The 25,962-nt window shown below is 41.1% G+C and overlaps 1 protein-coding gene across 7 annotated transcripts; it reads left to right on the forward strand.

Annotated features, from left to right (window-relative positions):
- The first annotated feature begins 7,656 nt into the window (after positions 1–7,656).
- LOC124130589 (arsenite methyltransferase-like) lies at positions 7,657–25,539 on the forward strand. Of its 7 annotated transcripts, none has more exons than XM_046493752.2 (11): positions 7,674–7,810; positions 11,111–11,220; positions 13,928–14,090; positions 16,290–16,440; positions 18,051–18,187; positions 20,318–20,387; positions 21,743–21,824; positions 22,256–22,387; positions 23,551–23,690; positions 24,618–24,707; positions 25,024–25,539. In XM_046493752.2, the coding sequence occupies exons 3-11, from the start codon at positions 13,948–13,950 to the stop codon at positions 25,099–25,101; spliced, it is 1,023 nt and encodes a 340-aa protein (XP_046349708.1). In that variant the 5' UTR covers positions 7,674–7,810; positions 11,111–11,220; positions 13,928–13,947; the 3' UTR covers positions 25,102–25,539. The 7 variants fall into 7 exon arrangements, with proteins under 7 accessions (XP_046349757.1, XP_046349708.1, XP_046349823.1 ...); XM_046493867.2 differs by having other exon boundaries at positions 11,111–11,216; XM_048400815.1 differs by lacking the exon at positions 7,674–7,810 and adding an exon at positions 8,031–8,125.
- Positions 25,540–25,962: the final 423 nt, after the last annotated feature.

The following is a 25,962-nucleotide window of genomic DNA, read 5'->3' on the forward strand; positions in this document are numbered from 1 at the left end:
ACGTAAATACCGTCTCATGCGAATGTTGGCCATGCTACGTCTATCATTTGGTTAAGCATTTACGGCATTGAAATTATACAGTATGTTAAATACATTTGTATGTAAATGTCATAGTCCTAAAATCACTATAATTAACCCATAATTATAGTGGTCATATTTCAATAATATGTTTTGTATTTCTCTCAATATTTTATCTTACAACTAGCTATACCTAAATATATTTCTGTAGATAATGTTAGTCAGCTGCCATGCACGTAACTGACCGTCACAAACCAGTGACTCTGGATTATCTAACTCAGCCAGGTGGCCAGGCTAGGGTTATGCCCCAGGCTATAACATGCTGTGTATGGCCGGACGCGTCGTCATTTTAGTATCAGATAGGTGGAATACAAAGGATATTACGCGGTCAGGGTGCTCTGTAACTGTCGAATAATTGTAATTAATACGCCACGCATGTAGCAGATTTAGATCATAGTTTCAATATTAGGTAACTAACGCATTCTATAGAAGGCCTGAGTCCATATATATACGGAGTCCAGTGGCAGACACTTCACTCTGCCACGAATAAAGACTTCAAGGGACTCAGCAGCCCTCTCTCTGTTTTAAAGGTAAGACAACATTAGTTTTTTGTTCAACTCTCCTTGCCTTTAACTTATATTATATCATGTGCAAGCAACTTTATATTTACCATGGTTTGTAATATTTAAGAATAAGTTATATGTCATTCGTTATACCGCAAAGCAACTTGAATGTTAAATTGTATGTGTGTGTTTATATAGATGTTAGTAGATTAGTTCACTTGTACATTAACTGTTGATATGCCAAGTGATAGATAAAGCCGTACATTACATAGCATGAGAAAGAGTACATTGTGGTAAATACCCGCGGGTAATCTCACGTAAATACCGTCTCATACGAATATTGGCCATGCTAAGTCTATCATTTGGTTAAGCATTTACGGCATTGAAATTATACAATATGTTAAATACATTTGTATGTAAATACACGAGTAACGCTAGAATGCCGTCAATGTTAATGTTAACAGTTCCTGTATGAAATGTTGTAGCTAGAATAACATGAAATACCTCCCAGTCGCTTATTATTCACAATTCGTTTTTGTACCTTATTTATTAGAACAGTCCTGTTAAGAAAGTTTGAACGAGTCGCTATCAATTCATGTATGGTTGTCAATTATATATTTAATGTAACAAGTCATTGACTGCATCTATCTTGTAATGTAATATTGTTTAAATATCTCTCTATATATGAAATTACACTCTGCCACGAATAAAGACTTCAAGGGACTCAGCAGCCCTCTCTCTGTTTTAAAGGTGACAGCCGAGTAATCAGCTCTACCAAGTTAATTCCCCCACTATCTTTGCCATTGTGACGTAGCAAACGGGACCACGCCCATACAAGGCAAAACGGCCCGGAACACAAGCTACGTCATAAATACACAAGTAACGCTAGAATGCCGTAACTGTAAATGTTAACAGTTCCTGTATGAAATGTCGTAGCTAGAATAACATGAAATACCTCCCAGTCGCTTACTATTCACTATTCGCTTTTTGTATCTTATTTGTCAGAACAATCCTGTTAAGAAACGTTCAAACCAGTCGCTATCAATTTATGTATGGTTGTCAATTATATATTTAATGTAACAATACATTGGCTGCATCTATCTTGTCATGTAATATTGTTTAAATATCTCTCTATATATGAAATTACACTCTGCCACGAATAAAGACTTAAAGGGACTCAGCAGCCTTCTCTCTGTTTTAAAGGTGATAGCCGAGTAGTCAGCTCTACCAAGTTAATTCCCCCACTATCTTGGTCATTGTGACGTAGCAAACGAGACCTCGCCCACACAAGGCAAAACGGTCCCAAACACAAGCTACGTCAATATTATGGATAAGTGAAACACAATTGGTATTATGGGCATGTAAAATACCTTGGTATTACGGGCATGTAAGATACTTTGATTATGGGCAAATACAAGATAGCTCCGCGATAAACCGCAAAGAGCAATTAAGAACGAAGCGTGGTATATTTCTCGATAAAACATCGTTCTGTCATGACGTTTTTTCTTGAGATTCGAATATGCGTTCGCAACTCGATGACGTCATATATCGGAAGACGTTTTTTTAGAGGGAAGTGTCATATAAGTTTAGTAAGTTATTCCCTATAGATGTAGATCGACTGTGCAGATAACCGCAGTGTTCGAACGATAGCATCCAAAAGTGGGAGCGATATGACAATCGGTATTAGGAGAATATGTGCAGAGATAATCGACGTGAGGATTGTGAGAATATGCAGGAAATAACAAATTTAACCCACCTGTTCGTAAAATGGACTTGTCCGCCATTTCCGAGGTCGGATTCTATTCAGGGAGTCATCATTATAATAATTTGGGTAAATATTTTTAAACTTTGTACTTTTTATCAACATCCTTAAAGATGCTGTACTTAATGTTGATATCTCATATATGTAATAAATGACTCGTGGTCGTTGTTTATCGTACAATAAACATTGCAGGGAGAATAAACCTCTCGTCCCTCATGGTTTATTCTCCCTGCAGTGTTTTATTGTGCGATAAACAACTCCCACGCGTCGTTTTTTTCTTAAGTAGAACAGTTTGGTATTATATTGACAAGTTAAGCACCAGGATATCATGTCAAGAAAACACCTTGATATCATTGGCCTGTAAAACACCTTGGTATTATGGGCATGTAAAACACCTTGGTATTATGTGAATCACACGCAAGTAAGAGGAAATTCAACTGGAATCTACGAGTTCATAGTAAGTTCAATGAGTTAAATATAGAACATCTCTCTGACACCACCGTCAACGACGGAAGACAACTGCTGTACGTATGGTTGAAGAAAGCATTTAAATGGGGCTTTTTTATAAAGTCATGGTCTCTAAGTCTACAAAAGGGAACAAGCAACAAGGTCACAACCAATTACGAACCTCCAGAACTTTTAAGAAGTTTTATCATGCTGAGGGCACATTCGTCACCACTCGTCCCTTTCCGTCACCGGCAAGAAGACATTCATCACCACTCGTCCCTTTCCGTCACCTCCAAGAAGATTCGTCCTCCTGTCGATGAATGTCATGTGCGAAAATACAAAACAAAAACAATCTGCATGCGCCTATTACTTCAAGTACTTCGGTCAAGAAATCCCTCAGGAATAAGTTTTGATTTTACATGTCTTGCATTTAAAAATTACCCAAGATTTAGTTAAATGTGTGCAATCATACTGTATATTATTGTAAGTTCCGATGTGTTTTCAATAGCATCTGAAAATATACGTGAAACAATACGCTACAAGTTGACAACTCTTTTAGCTATAACCGCTTAGACGGAACCCAGTCGCAAAAATTGCAACGAGATGGGAACGAGTCGCTAAGGACAATGTTTTGAAAAGTATGTGCATTAGCAACTGACGTGCACTAGCTCAGTTTCGTTGTGGTGTAGCTCCAATGCGGCTAGAGACAGTAAGATATGAACCACCCAGTAAGAGATACAGTAAACTACGGTAATAACGAACACGCTTATAACGAACTGACGGATATAACGAACTTACTTTTTTTGGGCCCGACTGTTTGCTGCAGTTATGCTGTATATACGCTTATAACGAACTACGGTTATAACGAACTTAAATTAGTAGTCCCTTTGAGTTCGTTATATCCGTAGTTTACTGTACTGTTTCGCCTGCCCAAATGATGTCGAGAACGAAATCCATGTTCTTTTTAACTGCCCTACATATACCAATTTTGCTGCCCTTTTTACGACTTTGCAATCAAATATTTGCATATTTGCATATTTATCTAATGATAAAAAAATATCACACTTTTAGCAACTCATCACTGTTGGGGAGGTCGGATAGCCTAGTGGTGAAAGCGTTTGCTCGTCACGCCGAAGATTTGGGTTCGATTTCCGACATGGGTACAATGTGTTTAGCCAATTTCTGGTGTCCCCCGCCGTGATATTGCTGGAATATTGCTAAAAGCGGCGTAAAACCATACTCACTCACTCACTCACTCACTCATCACCGATACTTTAATCAGCCAAAACCTGCAAGGATATTCTTCTCGAGAGAGTGAGTGAGTGAGTATGGTTTTACGCCGCTTTTAGCAATATTCCAGCAATATCACGGCGGGGGACACCAGAAATGGGCTTCATACATTGTACCCATGTCGGGAATCGAACCCGGGTCTTCGGCGTGACGAGCGAACGCGTTAACCACTAGGCTACCCGACCGCCCCTCTTCTCGAGAGAAGAGCATGATATGTTTAAATTTGTACATATATAAATTGTATTTATTATGGCTGTATCTGTTATGTGTCTGTCTACGCTTAATTTATAGGGGCAAGGGTGGCCCAGTCGTCTAAGGCGCCGCGATTCGATGTGCACGCCAAAAACCTATGATTGTGGGTTCGAATCCCGGTTCGTGGCTCCATACCTGTGCTCGTGGGTTTCACCAAAGTGGTAAATGTCTGAGACCTGCATCACTTCGGGCTTTCCTCCCACATTAAGCTGACACGCAGCGATATAACTGGAATAGTGTTAAAAGCAGCGTTAAACCCAACTCACTCACTTAATTTATAATACGCTTCGTCTCTATCATCTCTGCTGGTTATGTGCGAATACACTTTTAATTTATTATTTGTATCCTATTTTATGTGTATATACCTGATTGTCTCTCATAGCCTGTAGGAGAGGCTTCAACATGTTTTACTTCTGTCTGTATACTTTTATATCGTATGTATGCACAAAGTGAGACATTAATACACTATATGTCTATATGTAAAACACCTTGGTATTACGGGAATGCAAAACACCTTGGTATTGTGGACAAATAAAACGCCTTGGAATTTTGGGCATGTAAAACACCATGGTATTATGGACAAGTAAAACACTTTAATTGGTATTACCGGCATGTAAAACACCTTAGTATTATGGACAAGTAAAACACCTTGGTATTATGGACAAGTAAAACACCTTGGTATTATGAACAAGTAAAGCGCCTTTGTGTTGAGGGCATGTAAAACACCTTGGTATTACAGACATATAAAACACCTTCTTATTATGGACAAATAAATCACCTTCGTATTACGGGAATGTAAAACACCTTCGTATTATAGACAAGTAAAACACCTTGGAATTTCGGACATGTAAAACACCTTGGTATAACGGGCATGTAAGACACCTTATTATTGTGGACAAGAATAAACCCCTTGGTGTTGCGGGCATGTGAAATACCTTGGTATAACGGGCATGTTAAACGCCTTCGTATCATGGACAAGTAGACCACCTTGATATTATGGGCATGTAAAACACCTTGATATTATGGACAAGTAAAACACCTTGGTGTTGCGGGCATGTAAAACACCTTTGTATTATGGACAGGTAAAACACCTTGGTGTTGCGGGAATGTGAAATACCTTGGTATTACGGGCATGTAAAACACCTTCGTATCATGGACAAGTGGACCACCCTGGCATTACGGTCATGGAAAACACCTTGCTATTATGGACATATAATACACCTTGGTATTAGGGGTTTGTAAAACACCTTGGTATTATGGACAAAAAAACGCCTTGGTGTTGCGGGCACGTTAAACACCTTTATATAATGGGGCATGTAAAAATCTTGGTATTATGGACAAGTGAAACGCCTTGGTATAATTGGTATAACACTGATTAAAGCCAAGTGATTGTATAGCAATGATAGCTTGCTCGAGACGTCAAACAAGTATATAGACATATGTGTCAAACGACTGACGGTTAAACGTGGTGCAATTAGAAAATAGTACATAGGGTTAAAGAGGCATTCGCACATGATGTCAATTACTGGATTGCCTGGTCCAGACTCAATTATTTACAGACCGTCGCCATATGGCTGGAATATTGCTGATTGCGGCGTTAAACAACAAACAAACAAACAAACATAATGAGGCAGTCATACAAGAGGAGCGTAGAAACGATGGAATCGCAGTGTGCAAATATACCCCGGGTAGATAGCAGAATATAGATATGTGGTAAACTCTCAAATAAAAAACCAAGAAAAACAAGTTTGTTTTCGGTTTGGACATGGCGGAAGATCTGGCAGGCAACACAAATTAAATTGGCTTCGTAAGACATCTTGACGTCTGACCATGTCGACATAAATAATTAATAGATTTAATCTTTATCCACTTACGGTTTTTTATTTCTTAGGTTTTCTCAGTAAAGGTTTATCTAATAAACATTGGGGATCGACCATTTTATACTCGTCGGTTATACTACGTCTCAATGCTTATTTGACCGCCTCCGTGGTCTAGTGGTAGAGCGTCCGCCTGGAGAGCGGAAGGTCAGGGGTTTTATTCCCGGCCGCGTCATACCAAAAGACGTTAAAGATGGTACTTGTTGTTACCCTGTCTGGTGCTCTGCATTAAGGGCCTAAAGCGAAGAACTGGTCGGCTCGGAGTCGGTATACTGTGTCTGTGTGGGGTATTTATGTTAAACTGCGACATGGTATCTCAGTGGGCCAGCACTATGAATCGTCATCGGTCCGGACTGGTACGCACGTACGCACGCACGCACGTACGCACGTACGCACGCACGCACGCACGCACACACACACACGCGCACACTCTCTCACACACACACACGTACATGCACGTCGCTATATAAGTGCAATAATCTTGGACGCGACGTTAAATCCCATTTCACCTTACCTCACCTCTGTGTTCATAAAATTGAACTGGTGAGGTGAGGTGAGGTGAGGTGAAATTGGGTTTAACGTCGCGTCCAAGATTATTGCACTTACATAGCGACGTGCATGCACGTGTGTGTGTGTGTGGCTGCTTGTACTAGACCGGACTGATGCCGATTTATAGTGCTAGCTCACTGAGATACCATACCGCAGTTTAACATGAATACCCCACTCAGACACAGTATACCGACTCCGAGCCGACCAGTCTTGCTTTAGCCCCTTAATGCCGAGCGCCAGACGGAGTAACAACAAGTACCATCTTTTAACGTCTTTTGGTATGACGCGGCCGGGGATCGAACCCCGGACCTTCCGCTCTTCGGGCGGACGCTCTACCACTAGACCACGGAGGCGGTCAAATTGAACTGGTAGATACTAAAGCATCAGATATACTTTTAAAATTATGTTCAATGATCAGGGTACGGTAGAAGATGAATATCAATTGCATTAGAATGCCTGCAATATAATCTAAATAGATCAGAAACAATACACCTCAAACTTTAATAGATTAGGAAAAGATGGAAAACTTATTCAAATACTTGGCAGTAAGTCACATCTGTTGCACTAAAATAGATAGATAAAATGATTCAAGTTTTGGGCTTAGAAGACGTCTAAAGAAATTGTTTTATTAATAACAGTAATTCAGAAGCGTGAGGTCAGAGCTTTGTTATTCTCAAATTTAATGGGTGTCACAAGTACCTAGTTGTGTAGCTCGCTCATGTGAATAGACGTACTGTACTGTGTTATGCACTGATGCGATGAGACTCTTACCCCTGTATATTACCCCGCATCCCCCCCCCCCCCCCCCCCTCCCTCCCCCCATCCCCCTGACCATATCCCCCTTCCCAGTGTAACACGGCGTGGCAACAGCCGGCGTTTGTAGGTCAAAGCTCAGTGAAATCACATAGTGATAACCTTAGATTTGCACAATCACTGTAGACTCGCGTCCAGGCTTCGGGACTATTCCGAGGGAAGGGCGATAGCGTTATATAAGCATTTATTGCTCATATGACGCATTTATCGGTTTTGATTCAGGCACATCACATTCTGAGGTAAGTATACCTACATGTATACAGTCGGACATAAACTTAAAGATGATTATAGCGTAAATCATGTTTCTGAGAAATATAAATAAATAATAATAAAGGAACGTAGATCTGTCATAATATGTTCACAGATATGTCCCCACATATCATAAGAGCCAAACAGTTAACATTTATGACAATAAATATACAATTCGTGCATTAATTTAGTCAAGAATTGATTAAACGCCTTGTGGTAAGTCTATCAAGTCCACATTCCCCTGCCCTGGTCGCTGCAAGACTTTGACTCAAAACTTTGTCCCACAACCGCACAGCCGGAAAAAGGTAGGCTTGTATATCTTGGACAATATTTCGAGGTAACGGTTCCTCTGCGAATGTGTTCCTACTTATTGTCCTGTAAACAACTTAACGCTTGACCCAGACACGAATGACATGATCTAGATGCTGTTTGCGCATATATGTCACCAGACGTCCGCTTGAAGCCTTAGATATATCTACATGTCCCCAGGGCTAATGAAATTCGTGCAGCATTATTTCATACGAGATGCCTTTTCCACGGCCAAACATACTAAACTGTTGTTTTAAAGACGTTATACTGTGGTAATCGGAAAAGTTGCATTTATTTCGGGAGGATACATGTCAATATATGCACAGGAGTCCGTATCTAAAAATGGACGCCCTCATGCATATTCATGATATATGTCACAGCGTTACATCCGGATGTCGCCGTTATGGTCGTTGTTGTTACAAGCACAGATAAGACTGTACACAAACATGTATGTGTGTATACATCCGCTCACAAACATCTACCTAACGGAAAATGTTTTATACAAATATGTAATTTAATTCGTCATCAACTCATGTGTTTCATGGTCTACTCATGCCCTTCTTGGAGAATGTCATACAGGCATTTAGAACAGGAAAACAACTTCAAACAAGAACGATAACTCTATTTCTGTTTGAGTCCAATACGTAATAGGTTTAGCAGTAATCGCTTGTTAACAACTACAATTCAAACAATATCATGTTGTTATCCATTGACTTTGTTATGTCGGAATGACGATATGCATTCTTCACGATTCTTAATGATCACATATACTCACCGCCAAATGAAACGCGATCATTAGACACATATAAAAATATGTACGTTAAGAAGAGATGTTTCCAATGTGAACCAATATGTGGAAAAGAACATTTTTTTAAAGAAAACAACTTTCGGATGGGTACATATTTGTATGCACCCCTTCAGACCTGACATCGCGTATATGCCTAACTAATGTGTTTCTAAACAAGTAGGGGGCACGGGTGGCCCAAACGTCTTAGGCGCCGCGATTCGCTATGCAGAGTTGCTCCCTTGGGCACGCCAGAAACCTATGATTGTGGGTTCGAATCCCGGTTCGCCCCGATTATGTTTCTAGGTTTGTCAGCACCATACCTGTGCACGTGGGTTTCGCCGAAGCGGTAAACGTCTGAGACCTGCATCACTTCGGGCTTTCCTCCCACATTAAGCTGACACGCCGTGATATAACTGGAATACTGTTAAAAGCGGCGTTAAATCCAACTTACTCACTCTAAACAAGTAGAGATTGCTGCAGAGCATCATTACATTGACGTGGGAGGAAATATTGCATCTGTCCCGTTATGGAATATTTCTGCAATAAATATTATCTTATCTTATCTTATCTTATCTTATCTTATCACACAGTGAACTACTTGAAACAATACGTTGCCTAACTGTGCACAGCAAGCACCATACATGTGATTATGAAGACAACTAATTACAAATTTCTCACATCAACCACGTTGTCTTTCATGTTTTGTTTATTTAACAAATCGTGTTGAACAATTAATTTGATTGGCAGTGTGAAGGGAGAAAGATTGAGTGCGCGTTTGACCTGCATTCCTCGCTGAAACCTTTCTCGCTGGCTGCCTGAATAACATGAATAGATTGCAAAGGTTGCTCGCAATAGAGATAATCACTCACTCGCAGTGATACAGCTTGAATAAGATACGATGTTCAGCATTGCAAGGTCAGTGCGTGATAAAGTTCTATACTAAGCCTATAGCTAAAGGAGATAGTCGCTCAATGCACAATAGTTTATTGTTACAAAACATAAACGGGTTAACTTTAGCGAAAGGAGATATATTTCCCCTAAACATTTAACCTTTTTTAAAATTATGAACAAATTGCATGGATTATCTTCATTACGAAACATGATTAAATCACAGAATGAGACAGGCGATTGGTTAAAACATGGCCAGATTAAGTTACTCTCATTTCATTTTTAAAACTCAATATATTACCAGTGAGTGGGTGGGTGAGTTCGGTTTTACGCCGCTTTTAGCAATATTCCAGCAATATCACGGCGGGGGACACCAGAAATGGGCTTCACACATTGTACCCATGTCGGGAATCGAACCCGGGTCTTCGGCGTGACGAGCTAACGCTTTAACCAATAGGCTATCCGACCGCCCCATTTCCAGTGAAAATGAGCATCCAAACAATCAAAAGTGTGGTATGTAGAATGTGGAATTCAGACGTATTACATATAATTTGAGACATATTTTATATTATGCTGTTATTTACGATGTCAGGAATACAGTTTTTCTTTTGGATACACAGTACAAATCAGAAAATTCGTCCTTGAGGAAAAAAGGACATCGGATTACACATGAATGGTTTAATAATGTCAGCTAATGACCAGAAACTGTCAGGTGCATCACTTAACTACATAAAGACGATTTTGAAGAATCTCTTATTGTTGGAAGAAAATAGCATCAACAGTTCACGCGCATGATTTGTATGCTTCGTTTCGGTAACTACGTGGCTTGAAATTTCAAAGAAACCAACCATACATGCTATACAATTAAATTAACCTTTCCATTATACTTTCCATGAAAATGGGGAAGAATAGCCGGGCAGTGGGATAATCTAGTGGTAAAGGCGTTCGCCCGTCACGCCAAAGACCCGGGTTCGATTCCCCACATGGGTACGTTGTATTCTGGTGTCCCCCGCCGTGATATTGCTGGAATATTGCTAAAAGCAGCACGAACCATATCACTACATACTCACTCAATCTAAATAACGTTTCACAACATCTGTTTACCTTGACCCCTGATACCCCAACCGGTGACCCCGCCACCACCCCAGCCTCTTCCCCACCGTGCCTCATCTCACCCCGACGCCCTTGTGTAAACAGACTGTGACAGGGACGGTCAGGCCTATGAATGTAGGTCATCTGCACGCTGACATCTGCCCATTGCAGTCTCTGGAGCAGGGACTTCAGTCTATTATTATAACTTCAACAGATGTTGACTGTCGGACATCTGTGAAAGCACATTCTACAAAAGCTACGCTTACCATAAGAGGACCCATCTTGGCTCTGATGCCAACTGTTTGACTGGCATTCTAAAGGTTGGTGAGTAAATAAGAAGATATATACTTTATGGATAACAACTTCTTGTTTTTTTGCATTTACTGACGTTTCGATGTAGATTCTTACACCGTCATCAAGGTGGAATGATGCAACGTGCCCCCTTTGTTTCTTGTCCGGACATCGTGACCTGTGACCTATTTCCCTGCAGAAAACTATTTTCAAGTGGCGTAAGGTGTTGTGGACTAAATTCGAAAACACGATGCGTTCCGTTGGCATATTTATCAGCGCAACAGTTATCGAACGTCAGTAACTACAGATCGATAAGTAATTTAGAAGTTACAAAACAATCATATTCGTCACCCGTCCTACCCTCTAAAATATCTTTGTTTTTTTATGGTCTTTTGTAAAACTGTCTCTGTAGGGAGGGAGGATTGTTTTATTTTATTTCCTTAGGAGGTTTCAAAGTTATAAACGACAGCTTGAGTCTTAAGTACCACGGGGGCGGTCGGGTAGCCTAGTGGTTAAAGCGTTCGCTCGTCACGCCGAAGGCCCGGGTTCGATTCCCGACGTGGGTACAATGTGTGAAGCCAGGTTCTGGTGTCCCCGTCGTGATATTGCTGGAATATTGCTAAAAGCGGCGTAAAACCATACTCATTCACTCATGTACCACGTGACCTCTTTTAAACCCACTGTTCAATTACGTCACGAGAGATGACTGCAACGTCCCAATAGCCAACGTTTCTCTCTTAATATCCCAAACTGGCTTCCACGGGAGATATCACTTTGGTGAGATGAAGCGATATTTACTTCAGAAACTGCATCACAATGCTTTGAAGGCCATTGCGACGTCGCCGTTACCATGACGTCCCAATCAAATTATATCACTCATCACTCTGCCACTGAGGTTGTAGCTGTACTGTTTATACCCAAGACACTCAGCGTTTACAAATATGTTGGATGAAAAATAGAATCTCACCCCGGGTCTTTCAAGCTTAAGTATATCAAGCCTCTGGTTTGTGTATCTTTCGCCGACTCTTGATATATGTGGTCTCGGGAGACACTATGTTGAGTTTCTTTCTATGTCGAGCAATATTCCAGCACCTCCAGCCTTTAGTGTCTACATTTGGCAATCGAGCATGCTCTTTCTGCAAAGATTTCAAACAGCGTCATGAAGACCTCAGTTAACAAGTCTTTTGGAACGCGTGTGGAGAATATGCCCAACTTTGACGTATCAGTGACAAAAATTATGTCTGATGCATATCCCTATTTTGCCTTGTACCATGTGTTTTTAAGGTGACATAATCGATTTGCTAAGTGTCAATTGGCACGGCTCCCATGGCCGAAAGCTATCATGAATACACAATGCCATTCAGAAAGTGGTCAACTGTAACCTGGTATTGTGTGTTCATAGCTTTCAGCAGGAAGTACATGATGATGTCATGCATTTCCCTGTTTTGTCTTGTACCATATGTTCCCTTGTTTTTTTAGGTGAATAACTGATTTGCCTTTGTATGTGTTTGTGACTGGTGCCACGGAGTGGACAGGATACGTACAAATGTATAAGATTATGGAAGACCGAAATGGTATTGTCACCTGTATTCACAGACTTGCTCAAAGAATTTTCTTCTGAAATTCGAAAAATTCTAATATTGTTTTTGACCAAAACCTACAAGTGTATTAAAGAAAACGCTTGTTGTCTCCCATTTGAAAACGTCTGATAATCTTGTACCAATATTTCAAAGTTACCCACAACTTTAAAATCTGACATTTCTTGTGGGTCAACAATATAAGTTGATTCGTGTATAAAACAAATCGCGGGACGCATAAAACCAGTTGTACTCCTCGTGATACTGCTACAAAGAATTTACCTTTCCGACATGTTACAATCTGCAATTGTAAAAGAATTAAAACAAATTGAAAATTGATAGAAAATAACTGTTCGATTGAGCTGAGGTTATCTTGTGCTGTGTCCATGTAGGACATGTAGTATTTTATCAAGATCTTGTGAACCAATCAGATCTCGACATGGGGGTAAGACAAGGGCCATTATCCGACCTCGACTTTTAGCAGAGAGACCACAATACACCAGCTTCACATTCAAACCCATCACCACCTCCCAGCACACACCCCTTACTACACTATACATAGTTGATATATGTTGAAAGCCACATTGGGATATCTGGCAGTTTTCACCAGGCTCATGAAACGAGACAATTCTCTTATCAGCTAGGTTTATTCTCGTTTCTATGAAAATGCCAAAAATTATAGAAAGTACTTAATGCCTAATTGTTCCACTATATGAGTGCGAATAAAAACATGACGAACGTATAGACGATGCACTGTGTGGTTATAGGTAAGCAAGTGGAACCATATATTTTATATTATGCTGATTGCTATTGGAAAAAGTGTCACATGTTGGACCACCATGTAATAATGTTAATAAATAACAACAGCTATATCGACATATCACCAGTTATTTTAATATAGCCCCGGGCCATACCATGCGGCATTTCGACATAGACTTTCTTAGTCTCCATCTGAATATTTCAGTGTTAACTTTAACTGTTTTTCTTCTAAAAGGAAGTATTCCGAGTAAGATGACAGTTATCAGAACCTCCTCAGCCCACCAGCGACTAACCTACTGCACGTTTACCGAATATAACAATTGTTATGAAAATATAGAAAATTAGTTTTACGAAATGTTTTACTCATTTTACGCAAAATTCTCTATTTTCTCGGGGATTCCCAGTCCATTGTTGTGCCGCTGCGATGAGTTCGAACCCAGAAGACACCGTGAAGAAGGCCTACAGCGACTGGTCAAGGGAGTCGTGTGGCTTTAAGACAATCACGTCCGGAAGAGCACAGGATATCAAAGAGGCGATCTCTGTCATACACAAGGACGTCTTGGACAGGTGAGATGAACACAGATAGGTAAGGTAAAGCAACGGTGACAGGCAGCATAGCCATGTCAGAGAGTCAATGAGTATCCTGATCTGGCATAGAGACCCGAAACGATAACAGTATACCGAGGACATGTGGGGATTAGACTGTAATGGACATATTCAACACCTGGACATAACATACCAGGATATCGTGGACACATTAGACTCCAGAATAGCATGGGCATATACGACACCAGGATATTAGGGACCAGAAAAACACAGGGATATCATGACATGTAAAATATCTTGGTATTATGGACAAGTAAAACACCACGATATCATGTCAAGGAAACATCTTAATATTATGGATAAGTAAAACACCTTGGTATTATGGGCATGTAAAACACCTTGGTATTATGGGCATGTAAAAGACCTTGGTATTATGGGCATGTAAAAGACCTTGGTATTATGGGCATGTAAAAGACTTTGGTATTATGGGCATGTAAAAGATCTTGGTATTATGGGCATGTAAAACACCTTGGTATTATGGCCATGTAAAACACCTTGGTATTATGGGCATGTAAAACACCTTGGTATTATGACCATGTAAAAGACCTTGGTATTATGGGCATGTAAAAGACCTTGGTATTATGGGCATGTACAAGACCTTGGTATTATGGGCATGTAAAAGACTTTGGTATTATGGGCATGTAAAAGATCTTGGTATTATGGGCATGTAAAACACCTTGGTATTATGGCCATGTAAAACACCTTGGTATTATGGGCATGTAAAACACCTTGGTATTATGACCATGTAAAAGACCTTGGTATTATGGGCATGTAAAACACCTTGGTATTATGGCCATGTAAAAGACCTTGGTATTATGGCCATGTAAAAGACCTTGGTATTATGGCCATGTAAAACACCTTGGTATTATGGCCATGCAAAACACCTTGGTATTATGAGAAGGTAAAACACCTTGGTATCATGCGCAGGTAAAACACCTCTGGGGTTCTTTTTCTGTTTGAGCGCATCAAAATGGTTTATTGTAAATAATTTTAAAATTTAACTTATTTCAGTTATTTTGTACTGAACAAAACAGCTAGGGATCATGAATATTTTTGGGGATATTTTTACGAAATTGTTTGATCAGTCTTCACGAAAATAATGTCCCCCAAAATATTCATGATCCTTTAGTATATGTTGTTTGTTTGGTGTTTAACGCTGAATAGCAATATTCCAGCTACATGACGGCGCTCTGTGAATGATTGAGCCTGGACCAGACAATCTACTGATTGACATCATGATCATCGATCTACACAATTGGGATACCATGACATGCATCAACCAAGTAAGCAAGCCTGACCACCCGATCCCTTCAGTCGCCTCTTACGACAAACGGGAACTGCTGAAGACCTATGAGGTGAAACGGGGTTTGTTTAACGTCGCGTCCACGATTATTGCACTTATATAGCGACGGACATGCACGTGTGTGTGTGTGTGTGTGTGTGTGTGTGTGTGTGTGTGTGTGTGTGTGTGTGTGTGTGGCTGCTTGTACTAGTCCGGACTGATGCCGATTTATAGTGCCAGCTGACTGAGATTCCAAGCCGCAGTTTAACATGTCTACCCCACTCAGACACAGTTTACTGACTCCGAGCCGACCAGTCCTTGTTTTAGCCCCTTAATGTCGAGCGTCAGGCAGGGTTACAACAAGTATCATCGTTTATCGTCTTTCGGTATGACGCGGCCGGGGATCAAACCCCGGAACATCCGCTCTCCGGGTGTTAGCTCTCCCACTCGACCACGGAAGCGGTCACTTCGTTAAGGACTCACTCCGAAATTCCAACATGAATGTAAAACAATCAATGTTTTGTGTACGTAAGTGCCGATTAACTCCGATACTTTCAATTAAATGATTTAAAACACAAAACTGAGTCAATGAGTGATTTGATTGGTTCAACGTCGCTTTGAAAAGTATTTTCTTCACGGCTAGTCGGTTGACTTAAGAGGAAAGCCCAAGCTGATGCAGGCCTTAGACATTTACCACTTTAAAGGAAGACAGGTATGGAGCTGACAAACCGAGAATCAACATCAGGGCGTAACTAGAATTTGAACTCAAGACCAACGGAACCTGGCCATGGCATACCCAAGGGACGCAACCCTGCACAGCAGACCTTAGACCGCTCGTCATCACTGCACGTGATGCCATGTTACACTTCTCGTTCCAGGTATTATGGGTGTGGCATGGTCGTCCCCGAGAAGTTGGAGGGCCAGAGGGTGGTGGACCTCGGCTGTGGTGCAGGAAGGGACACCTACATCGTCAGCAAACTCATCGGCCCAGAAGGCAGTATCGTCGGGGTGGACATGACGGAGACTCTGGTAGGCAACACCTTTGCGAAATTACAATGGCTTCGTGAGACATATTGACGTCAGATCATATATAAATGATAGATTTGATCTTTATCGACTGCGGTATATTTTTGTTTATTTGAGCTAGTATAGCTTTCGTTTGACTTAAATTAAACAAGTAATTCTTTGGGTTGACTTAAAGTGACCAACTAAAGCTTTGGTTTGACGAAAATTGAATTAATTATTTCTCCTAATACTTTGTTTTGACGTAAATACAACTAATTATTTATCGTATAGTTTTGGTTTGGCGTGAATTAAACTGATTATTTGTAATAAAGCTTTGGTTTGAGGTAATGTGAACTAATATAACTTTGGTTTGGCGTAAATGAAACTAATTATTTCTGATAAATCTTTGGTTTGAGGTAATGTGAACTAATATAGCTTTGGTTTGGCGTAAATGAAACTAATTATTTCTGATAAAGCTTTGGTTTGAGGTAATGTGAACTAATATAGCTTTGGTTTGGCGTAAATGAAACTAATTATTTCTGATAAAGCTTTGGTTTGAGGTAATGTGAACTAATATAGCTTTGGTTTGGCGTAAATGAAACTAATTATTTCTGATAAAGCTTTGGTTTGAGGTAATGTGAACTAAAATAGCTTAGGTTTGACTGTTCTCATCAATACTTGTCTCCCCTTGATCAATGCCGGGTTCACCTCACATATATGTACAGAATCAATCTGCTACCGTCCTTTACCAAAAACATTCATCCTCCATACAAGTGAATTCCATTTTGTAATCATCATTCATTTTCTTGTCCTTTTGTCATGAAATGTAAGAAAATCTTGAGAAATAACAACAACAAAACTCCAAGGACAGGTACGCAAACGCAGCTCAAAACTGCACGGAGAACAAATGGTTTAATAAACGGGTATTTTATCATACAGACCGGATTACAGGAAATCTACCTCCATGAACAAGGATATATATACGTTGTTTTTTTGTTCCTTAGGTTTCTCATTAAATGTTATAATTAGAAATATAATTAACGTAAGGGAACGGCCATATTATACTGGGGTCCTGAAATTTTATAAATACAACAATAATCGTAAATTCTTGATAAAAATCCGGGATTCGAACCCACACTTGCCAGAGTGAGGCACCTATTCTCCAGCACATAAAGGCAGCGATCTAACCCACTCAACCACCGAGGCTTCCACAAAATGAAAGTCCGACAACTGGTAGTCTAGATCACGTACTTTGAGAATCCCTCTGACAAGTGTAAATTGGCACGGCTCCCATGGCCGAACGCTACGAATACACAATGCCATTTAGAAAGTGGTCAAATGTAACAACACTCTGGCAAGTTTGGGTTCGAATCCCGGACGGGACTCAACCCAAAAAAGTACGAGAATCTGTACTTTACTAAGAAAGTGTTATCCCAAATACAACATTCGTTACTTCTGAAATGTTGTTATAACCGGTGTCTGGTTTACACAGATTTCAGTTGGAGCTGTTGTCGTCGTGAACCTGATATTGAGTTGCGTTGCCAGGCTTCCCTTTCAGCTTGAGAGGGGGCTGTCTTGAAACAGCAGATTGTAATTCATCTCGACAGTTTTATTGCTGTAGTGTTTGTCCACAGATCGAAGTTGCCAGCAAGCACGTGGGCTACCACACTGAAAAGTTCGGCTTCAGTAAACCTAACGTTGAGTTTCACGTCGGCTACATTGAGAAGCTGGGCGAGAAGGGCATTGAGGACAACAGCTGTAATATTCTTGTGTGAGTACTACTGGCGAGTGAGTGAGTTGGGCTCAACGCCGCCTTGAATAGTATCCAAGTTATTTCACCGCGTGTTCGGTTATCTGGGATTGGGTGGCGGGGTAGCCGAGTGGTTAAATCGTTCGTTCGTGACGCCGAATTCCTGGGTTCGATTCCCCACATGGGTACATTGTGTGAAGCCATGTTCTGGTATCCCCGGCGTAATATTGATGGAATATTGCTAAAAGCGGCGTAAAACTATACTCGCTCATGTGGAAGGAACGCCCACAAAGACAAACCGGGGGACATAATCGAAGCGGGGTTCTTACCCCCAAGACAGCGGATCCTTGCTACCATGATCACAAATTTTAACACAGATTTACGTGCCTTCATCCTCCACAGATAATTATTTTAACAATATTCCTTTGTAAATGTGTATATAATTGTTTTGAGGTTGTTTGAGGATCGGTTTTACAACTGGTTGCCATGATGTATACACAATAACCCTCTACATGTGAGATGCCTCATACGTTATAACCCTTCCGTCTAATCCATTGATACATGTTTCTGGAAACGGGCTGGATTCACATTATCATGGGCATCACAGAGTTTCTTCCCTTAGTTCCGCCAGAATCCGAGGATCGTGTGTTCGAAACCCGAAAATTAACCTTGATTATGACGCCATACAACTCGTCAGTTTCAAACGTCTATGACCTGCATCACTGAACCTTATCTCCCACAACAGATTGGGTCGCCGTGATTATAACTGAAAAACTGCTGAAAGAGGCGTTAAACTTAATTTATGCTCCTTGATCTGTCAGCAGCAAACACGTGCCGCGGTCGAGTGTTTCTGTGAGGTGTCTGCATCTCATCAGGCTTATCTCTCACGTTAAGCTAACAAGCCGTCATACGACAGAAATGCTAACCAAGTGCTATAACTAACCCTCTTCTCGTATTGAATTTATACAATGCATGTTTATTTTGGGCCTGCCTTATCTACGGCTTGTGCCAATCTAGGCGTTCCTCCCACATCAAACTGACACGCCGTGACGTCATTAAAAAAACTGTTCAAGGCGGCATTAACCTCACTCACCGTATGTTCCTTACATATATGTCACAAGTTATTTAATTTCAGGAAGAATTTAACTTTGCGTTATGTTGAAATTTGGTCCAAGGGCTTAAGGGAAATTCAAATACAGTACATGTATATATTTTGATCACTGAAGACATATGTCTTCATCATAGTCTTGCATATCCCAAAGATTTGATTAACAATTTTTAAAAATACAGTTGCATTATTTAATACATAATGTTTTAACTATATTTTAGCAAAATTCAGTATATTCAATCATTTATAATCAGTAGATACATGCATTAATTCTGTTCAGGTAAAGAAAGTATACAATATACTGTGCAAGATAAACCTCTCGTTGCCATCACATCAACTCGAACATCCTTCGTGAATGGGGGTGGGGGGTTAGCCTTGTTGTTAAGGCGTTCGCTCGTCACGCCGAATACTCGGGTTCGGTTCCCCACATGGGTACAATGTGTGGAGCCTATTTCTGGTGTCCCCCGCCGTGATGTTGCTGGAATATTCCTGAAAGCGGCGTAAACCCATACTCACTCACTCCTTCGTGAAAACCACGCATAGTGACTCCTTGTGTCCACTTCTCTGTAGGAGAGTGTGTTGCCCATTTGTCAAAGGCGCGGCAATTCGCTGTGCAGAGTTGCGTCCCTTAGTTGTGGCAGATGCCTATGATCGTGGGTTCGAATCCCGGTTCGACCCGATGATGTTTCTAGGAGTGCCAGCACCATACCCGTGCTCGTGAGTTTCACCAAAGTGATAAACGTCTGAGACCCGCATCACTTAGTGCTTCTCTCCACATGAAGCTGACACGCCATGATGTAGTAGTACCTGAAATAATGTTAAAAGCAGAGTAAACCCAAACTCACTCACTCACTCACTCGGTGACTTGGCTGATGCATGTCATCGTATCCCAATTGCGTAAATCGAAGCTCATGATGTCAATTACTGTCTTGTCTGGTCCAGACTCGATTATTTACAGAACGCCGTCATATAGCTGGAATATTGCTGAGTGCGGCGTTAATAAATTAACAACACTCGCTCACTCACTCTCTACTTCTCTGAAGGTCAAACGGCGTGATCAACCTAACCTCGGACAAGAAGGCGGTACTCCAAGAAGCATATCGGGTGCTGAAGGTGAGTTATCATTATACTCTTTTCATAGCGGGGCGGTTGGGTAGTCTAGTCGCTTATCACGAAGACCCGGGTCCGATTCTCCACATGGGTATATTGTGTGAAGCCTATTTTTAGTGTTCCATGACGTGATATTGCGGGAATATTGCTAAAAGCGGCGTAAAATCTCTCTCTCACTCACTCTGGTCATAGCAAGTTCACTTTCCTTAGCCTTGCAGGGAACGGGTGGTCCAGCAATGCTCTGTAGAGTGGCACCTCTGAAATCCTGCCATATGCCGCACATCGTGGGTTCGAGCCCATTATTATTATCCTTAGTTCAAATCAAGTTCGTGGGTTTCCCCGATGTACATGTCTCGATTTTTCCACCACTGACTCGCAATAAAGTAAATGAAAGACTCGCCAAAGCGGCATTACACCCACCTCATTCACAGTGCTGAATCTGCCCGGAGAGCGAAGGTCGGTGGTTCAATCCCTTGTCCGCGTCATAACTAAAGACGTTAAATGATGGTACTTGTTGTCTCCCTGCCTGGCGCTCGGCATTAAAGGGATAAAGCAAGGACTGGCCAGCTGTATCATCAGTCTGAATATCCATTTTAAACGTCAGCATAGTATCTAAGTATCTCAGGAATTCCGAGGAGTGGTATGCCAAATTAAATTATCGTATACTATTTAACTTGTAACGGAAATTTGGTGGTGAGATCACATGGGTTCCCAGTCGCGTTGAAGGTTATTGAACTTATATGCAAGCATATTTGTGCGTATGACGCGGCCCCGGAGCGAACCACCGACCACTCTCCGGGCAGACTCTATCCACTATACGGAGGCAGTTGGAATAATTGCAACATCTCCACGGTCCCTGCCTCTGTATAAAGCGAAGTTATTCAGTGAGCGGAGATGCGTCCTTGCGGCGTACCAGGATCCGCTAATCGTGGGTTCGAATTACAGACTTGATCCTTGGTTTTTAGCATCGTATGCCGTTCTCGTGAGTTTACCAAAGTGGGAAACGTTTGCGATCTACATCACTACCCGCCGTGCCAGGAGTGTTCAAAGCGGCTTTTAATGAAACTCGACCCGTGAAAATCAGGGGTAGAATCGGTCTTCAGCAACCCATGCTTGCCTAACAAGGCGACTATGCTTGTCGTAAGAGTCGACTAACGGGATCAGGTGGTCAGGCTCGCTGACTTGGTTGATGCATGTCATGATCCCAATGTCGTGGATCGATGCTCATAATGTCAATCACTGGATTGTCTGGTCCAGACTCGATTATTTATAGACTGCCGTCATATAGCTGGAATATTGCTGAGTGCGGCGTTAAACAACAAACAAACAATTTAACGATGCCCTTACTTGCTTTCCAGGACGGCGGAGAGCTGTACTTCAGTGATGTGTATTGCAACAAGGACCTGCCTGAGGAGGTCAGGAAGAATGAGTACCTGTGGAGTAAGGCATTTCACTCACTCACCTGGTTAGGCTATAAGAAAGCAAAGGCGATCATTCGTAGCATCGCGTTTGTGATTTTACGAAACGAAAACATTTCCCGTAGAGTTGTCTCCCTTTCATTAGATCGTCGTGTCATATGTTTGAACACAGATACTCTGTAAGTCTATGATTGTAATTTGCTCAAAAATATTTTATTTTAAATGGTTATGTGAGTATCGGCAATATATTGTGAGTGAATCAGATTTATGACGATACTTTAACAATATCTTTAGAAAGAAATTAAAACGTAGATTTATTGTCTTGAAAAGTCGTTTTTCTCGTTTCAGTTTAAAAAATATATGTGCGATCTTCGAAATCACTTCGTGATAAATATATAATTTGTAATCCCTAATTGCTGCTAAATGTGAAACATTATTCTCGCTATACTTCAGGCATGTGTATCGCCGGGTCTCTGTACTGGAAGAGGCTGCACGATATCGCCCAAGAAGTCGGTTTCTGTGCCCCACGTATCGTGGAGATATCGACTGTAGCCATTAACAACGAGGAATACAAGACACTCGTGGGTGAGCTACGGAGAATAGTCACGTCTAATACATGTGCTACAACCTCGAGCACCGTGGGGTGGTCTAGTGGTTGATATAGTGGTGGTCTAGTGGGAGTTAACTGACTATAAAGGTCCAGTTTTCACCCAAGCCGAACTAGGCTGGAATTCCGGAGTTGAATTTTGGCTGGAAAAACGAGTCTATGCATAGTCCAATATAAATCGCGTATCGAACTGGACATCCGGTTCTTAAACAAAACGGATTTCATCCTGCAAATTTCGGTCGACTGCAGGATTTGCAAAGCGCGTACCGTCAACTGTGCGTCGACAGATATGTAGCAAATCTTTTCATGTTTTAATCAAGGTGATCAAGTGGTTTGATGCACTTCGTGGGTTAGGATCCGATTTATTACAATATTGATTATCGATCAGATCGTCTTGACTGGGCCCCGCCATTTTGTTTGGAGCAAATGCATGTGATATGAGAGAGGGAATCTGATTGGTCTATAGGAAGGACATAGAAGGGACATAACTCGAAATATCACTGGTAGCGCTACGACCGAGCCCAGAAATTACAGCCTAGTTCGGCAAGGGTGAAAACTGGATTTTTACAGTCACTTAACGCCCTTGCCTGGGAAAGATGATTCTAACCCGAAATACCAGTAACCCACGACAGCTTAAATAACTTTAACTAGCAATATCTTAAGAACTTATTCACATACCGACAGAAAAAATACTTTCCTAACATAAACAAACATGTTTCTTTAAACATGAGTCGCTCTGTCTCGATATATGACCTCTGGATACGATTATTATAATGGAGGGGGAACGGGTGGCCCAGTCGTCTAAGGCGCCGTTATCGCTGTGCAGAGTTGCATCCCTTGGGAACGCCAGAAACCTATGATTGTGGGTTCGAATCCCGGTTCGCCCCGATTATGTTTCTAGGTTTGTCAGCACCATAGCCGTGCTCGTGGGTTTCACCGAAGTGGTAAACGTCTGAGACCTGAATCACTTCTGGCTTTCCTCCCATATTAAGCTGACACGACGCGATATAACTGGAATACTGTTAAAAGCGGCGTTAAACCCAACTCACTCACTCACTCACTCACTATTATCATGGAAAAAAATCGCGATGCACTGAAACCTGCAGGGAAACAGCTCTTAACGAATGGATGTTCTGTTCAGGTGACGCTCGGTTCGTGTCGGTCACGTACCGAATGTTCAAGCTGCCAGCGGAGAGGAAGGGGCCGTCCACGGTGGTGTACAAGGGGGACATCAAGGGCTATGAGAAGGAATTCAAGCTGGATGTCAGGAATGTGTTCAGGGTAAGTGCAGTCCTTTGTGTACCGTCCGACGTTGTAACTTCAGGGGAAATAACTCTTCGCAGTCACATAGAGCATGTCAGATTTCACATCATGTCCGTACTGTGGTATTAAATGTTTTATCTGCATCGTCGGAAAAGAGTAGATTTGTAGAAGCTGAATGTCAAGGTCATCTTGAAAATGTAAATGATCCGATGACCCACACATATGTAAGTGTAGAGGTATTTTATTTTTTATATAATGGCAAACTGATGTGTTTTTTCTGCTCCTTGTGTGTGGTTTTCCTTTTTGGTTAATATACAAATATATATCTAGTTGAGTAGATGTAGAGAGAATGTGTATATGGCCTATATTACTGATGATCGTTAGATCAAAAAGTGCATATTGTCAAAAAGTGGAATAAAGTTGTAAAAATTCATACCTGGAGCCGAATTCAGCTTGGATATTCTTTTATAAAACATTAGGGTCTAGACAATTATTTGGGTTGATTCGTGATGAGAAAAATGAAATAGTTATTAATGAGATCTAATCCTAAGTCATGAAAGCCAAGGGTACCATCACAGTTTAATGGAACGGTTTTATTTCCTCAAGAGATAGTAGCAGCCTTTTATAAAGAATTAGAATTCTGTTGCAATAATGGAGATTTATTAACAGGCGTAGACTGGTAAAAGACTAAACAAATAGAACAGTCACAGCTACGAGTTGAATCAAGGATAGAAACCCGTCTCCGGCAAACACACGACAAACACGCTATGGTGAAAAAAATATTTTAACCCAAGGGAGACAACTTTTGTTGCCTTGCTGCCACATATCTTTCAATCAACCTTTTCATGGAATAATAAGTTCGAATCAGAGATATAATTGTTTTGCAAATAATAATTGTTAGTTTTGATATTTTCTTCGCTAAAGATTTGTTCCATTTTTCTTCAGACCTGCGAAACAAGACAAATAGACAGCGAACTGGCTACCTTCTTGGCAACTTCGAGATTCAAAGATAGTTTCACCTTTCTGGATAATCTGGTAGGTGACCCGAAATTGAGTGATTTTACGCCGCTTTTAGCAATATGTCCAGCAATATCACGGCGTTGGACTCCGGGAATGGGCTTCATTGTTTTTACCAATGTGAGGAATCGAATCGGGGTCATCAGTGTGACGAGCGAACGCTTAACTACATGCTGGCATATATAGTAAGGTTACACTTCTGACACTTCACTCTTTTGATCATGGATTATTTATAAAATTTCGATTTCGATATTTCGACTTCAGATATTTTCACAATGCCAGTAATGTTAATACATGTATACAACTGTGATTTTTCGGTAATTTCTTTTCGCAGGTCGTGAATCCTTTTGACTACGTCAGCGAGCTAGAATCACGAGGGAAACCGCCAGGCGTTGCTTACTCTGTGAACTAATTGCTAAAGCTTGTAGAAACAATGACGACGCAAAGCTTGTAGAAACAACGACGACGCCAGGCCGAACATGCTTTATGCTTGGTTTACGAAATCTTCGGAATACATGGCCTCAGTTTTTTGTTTCATGGAACTCATGTGGAATGTCACATTTTCGTGAATGGTTGTTATCGAGACGATTATGCCAGGAGTTGAAAGGATTTACGAAAACGCCATTTGTCATATTCGTCATTGCTCTTTTTTCATCGCTGTTGTTTTCTATATATGTTTGGGGGAACCTGAGGTGGGTTTTAATCATAAAAGAGAGCTGAGATTTTTCCAGTCAATCAAAATGAACGGCTGACTGACTGACTGACTGATATAGAAGATTTAACGTGCGCTTTCCGACTGTAGCGTATTTCGCACACGGGCCTGGCCAGACCATTTAGTGTATTCCGAAAAGGGTGAAAGTGGTGTGTGCAACCCAAGAGGGGGCTTTTAGGGGTTGCTTAATTATATTGAATTTTTGGAATTTTTAAATTTGGAATAAATGCCGAGGTGGGTAGGGGAGGGAACTAAGGGAGCCGGGTGAGGTGGGTGTTTGTATGTTTATTGGATTTTGGATTGGTAGATTAATTAGTTTTTAGATACGCTTAATATTAAACGGCAAATAACGCCCCTTATCATACCTCCGTGTCAGAATGATGAGATCTGATTGGTCCACGTGATCTTGATAAAATACTTTATTAGTGTTGAGTTGTGTACTCCCTTAAACAATACTATTTTCCTAATAACAACACTAAGGTTATATCAGTGTTTCTTCTGTATGCGGAGTCCTCAGCGAAGAAATGGTAACTCACCAAATGTCCATTATGTAATTTCTAG

The sequence above is a fragment of the Haliotis rufescens genome, unplaced genomic scaffold, assembly GCF_023055435.1.
Source record: "Haliotis rufescens isolate VD_foot unplaced genomic scaffold, xgHalRufe1.0.p SCAF_20, whole genome shotgun sequence".
NCBI lineage: Eukaryota > Metazoa > Mollusca > Gastropoda > Lepetellida > Haliotidae > Haliotis > Haliotis rufescens.

Bases quoted from the DNA above. Each gene is read 5' to 3' on its own strand.
- LOC124130589 (XM_046493801.2), top strand. From the start codon at position 13,948: ATGAGTTCGAACCCAGAAGACACCGTGAAGAAGGCCTACAGCGACTGG. The intron at 14,091-16,289 runs GTGAGATGAACA...TTCTCGTTCCAG, and splicing joins CACAAGGACGTCTTGGACAG to GTATTATGGGTGTGGCATGG. The intron at 18,188-20,317 runs GTGAGTACTACT...ACTTCTCTGAAG, and splicing joins AACAGCTGTAATATTCTTGT to GTCAAACGGCGTGATCAACC.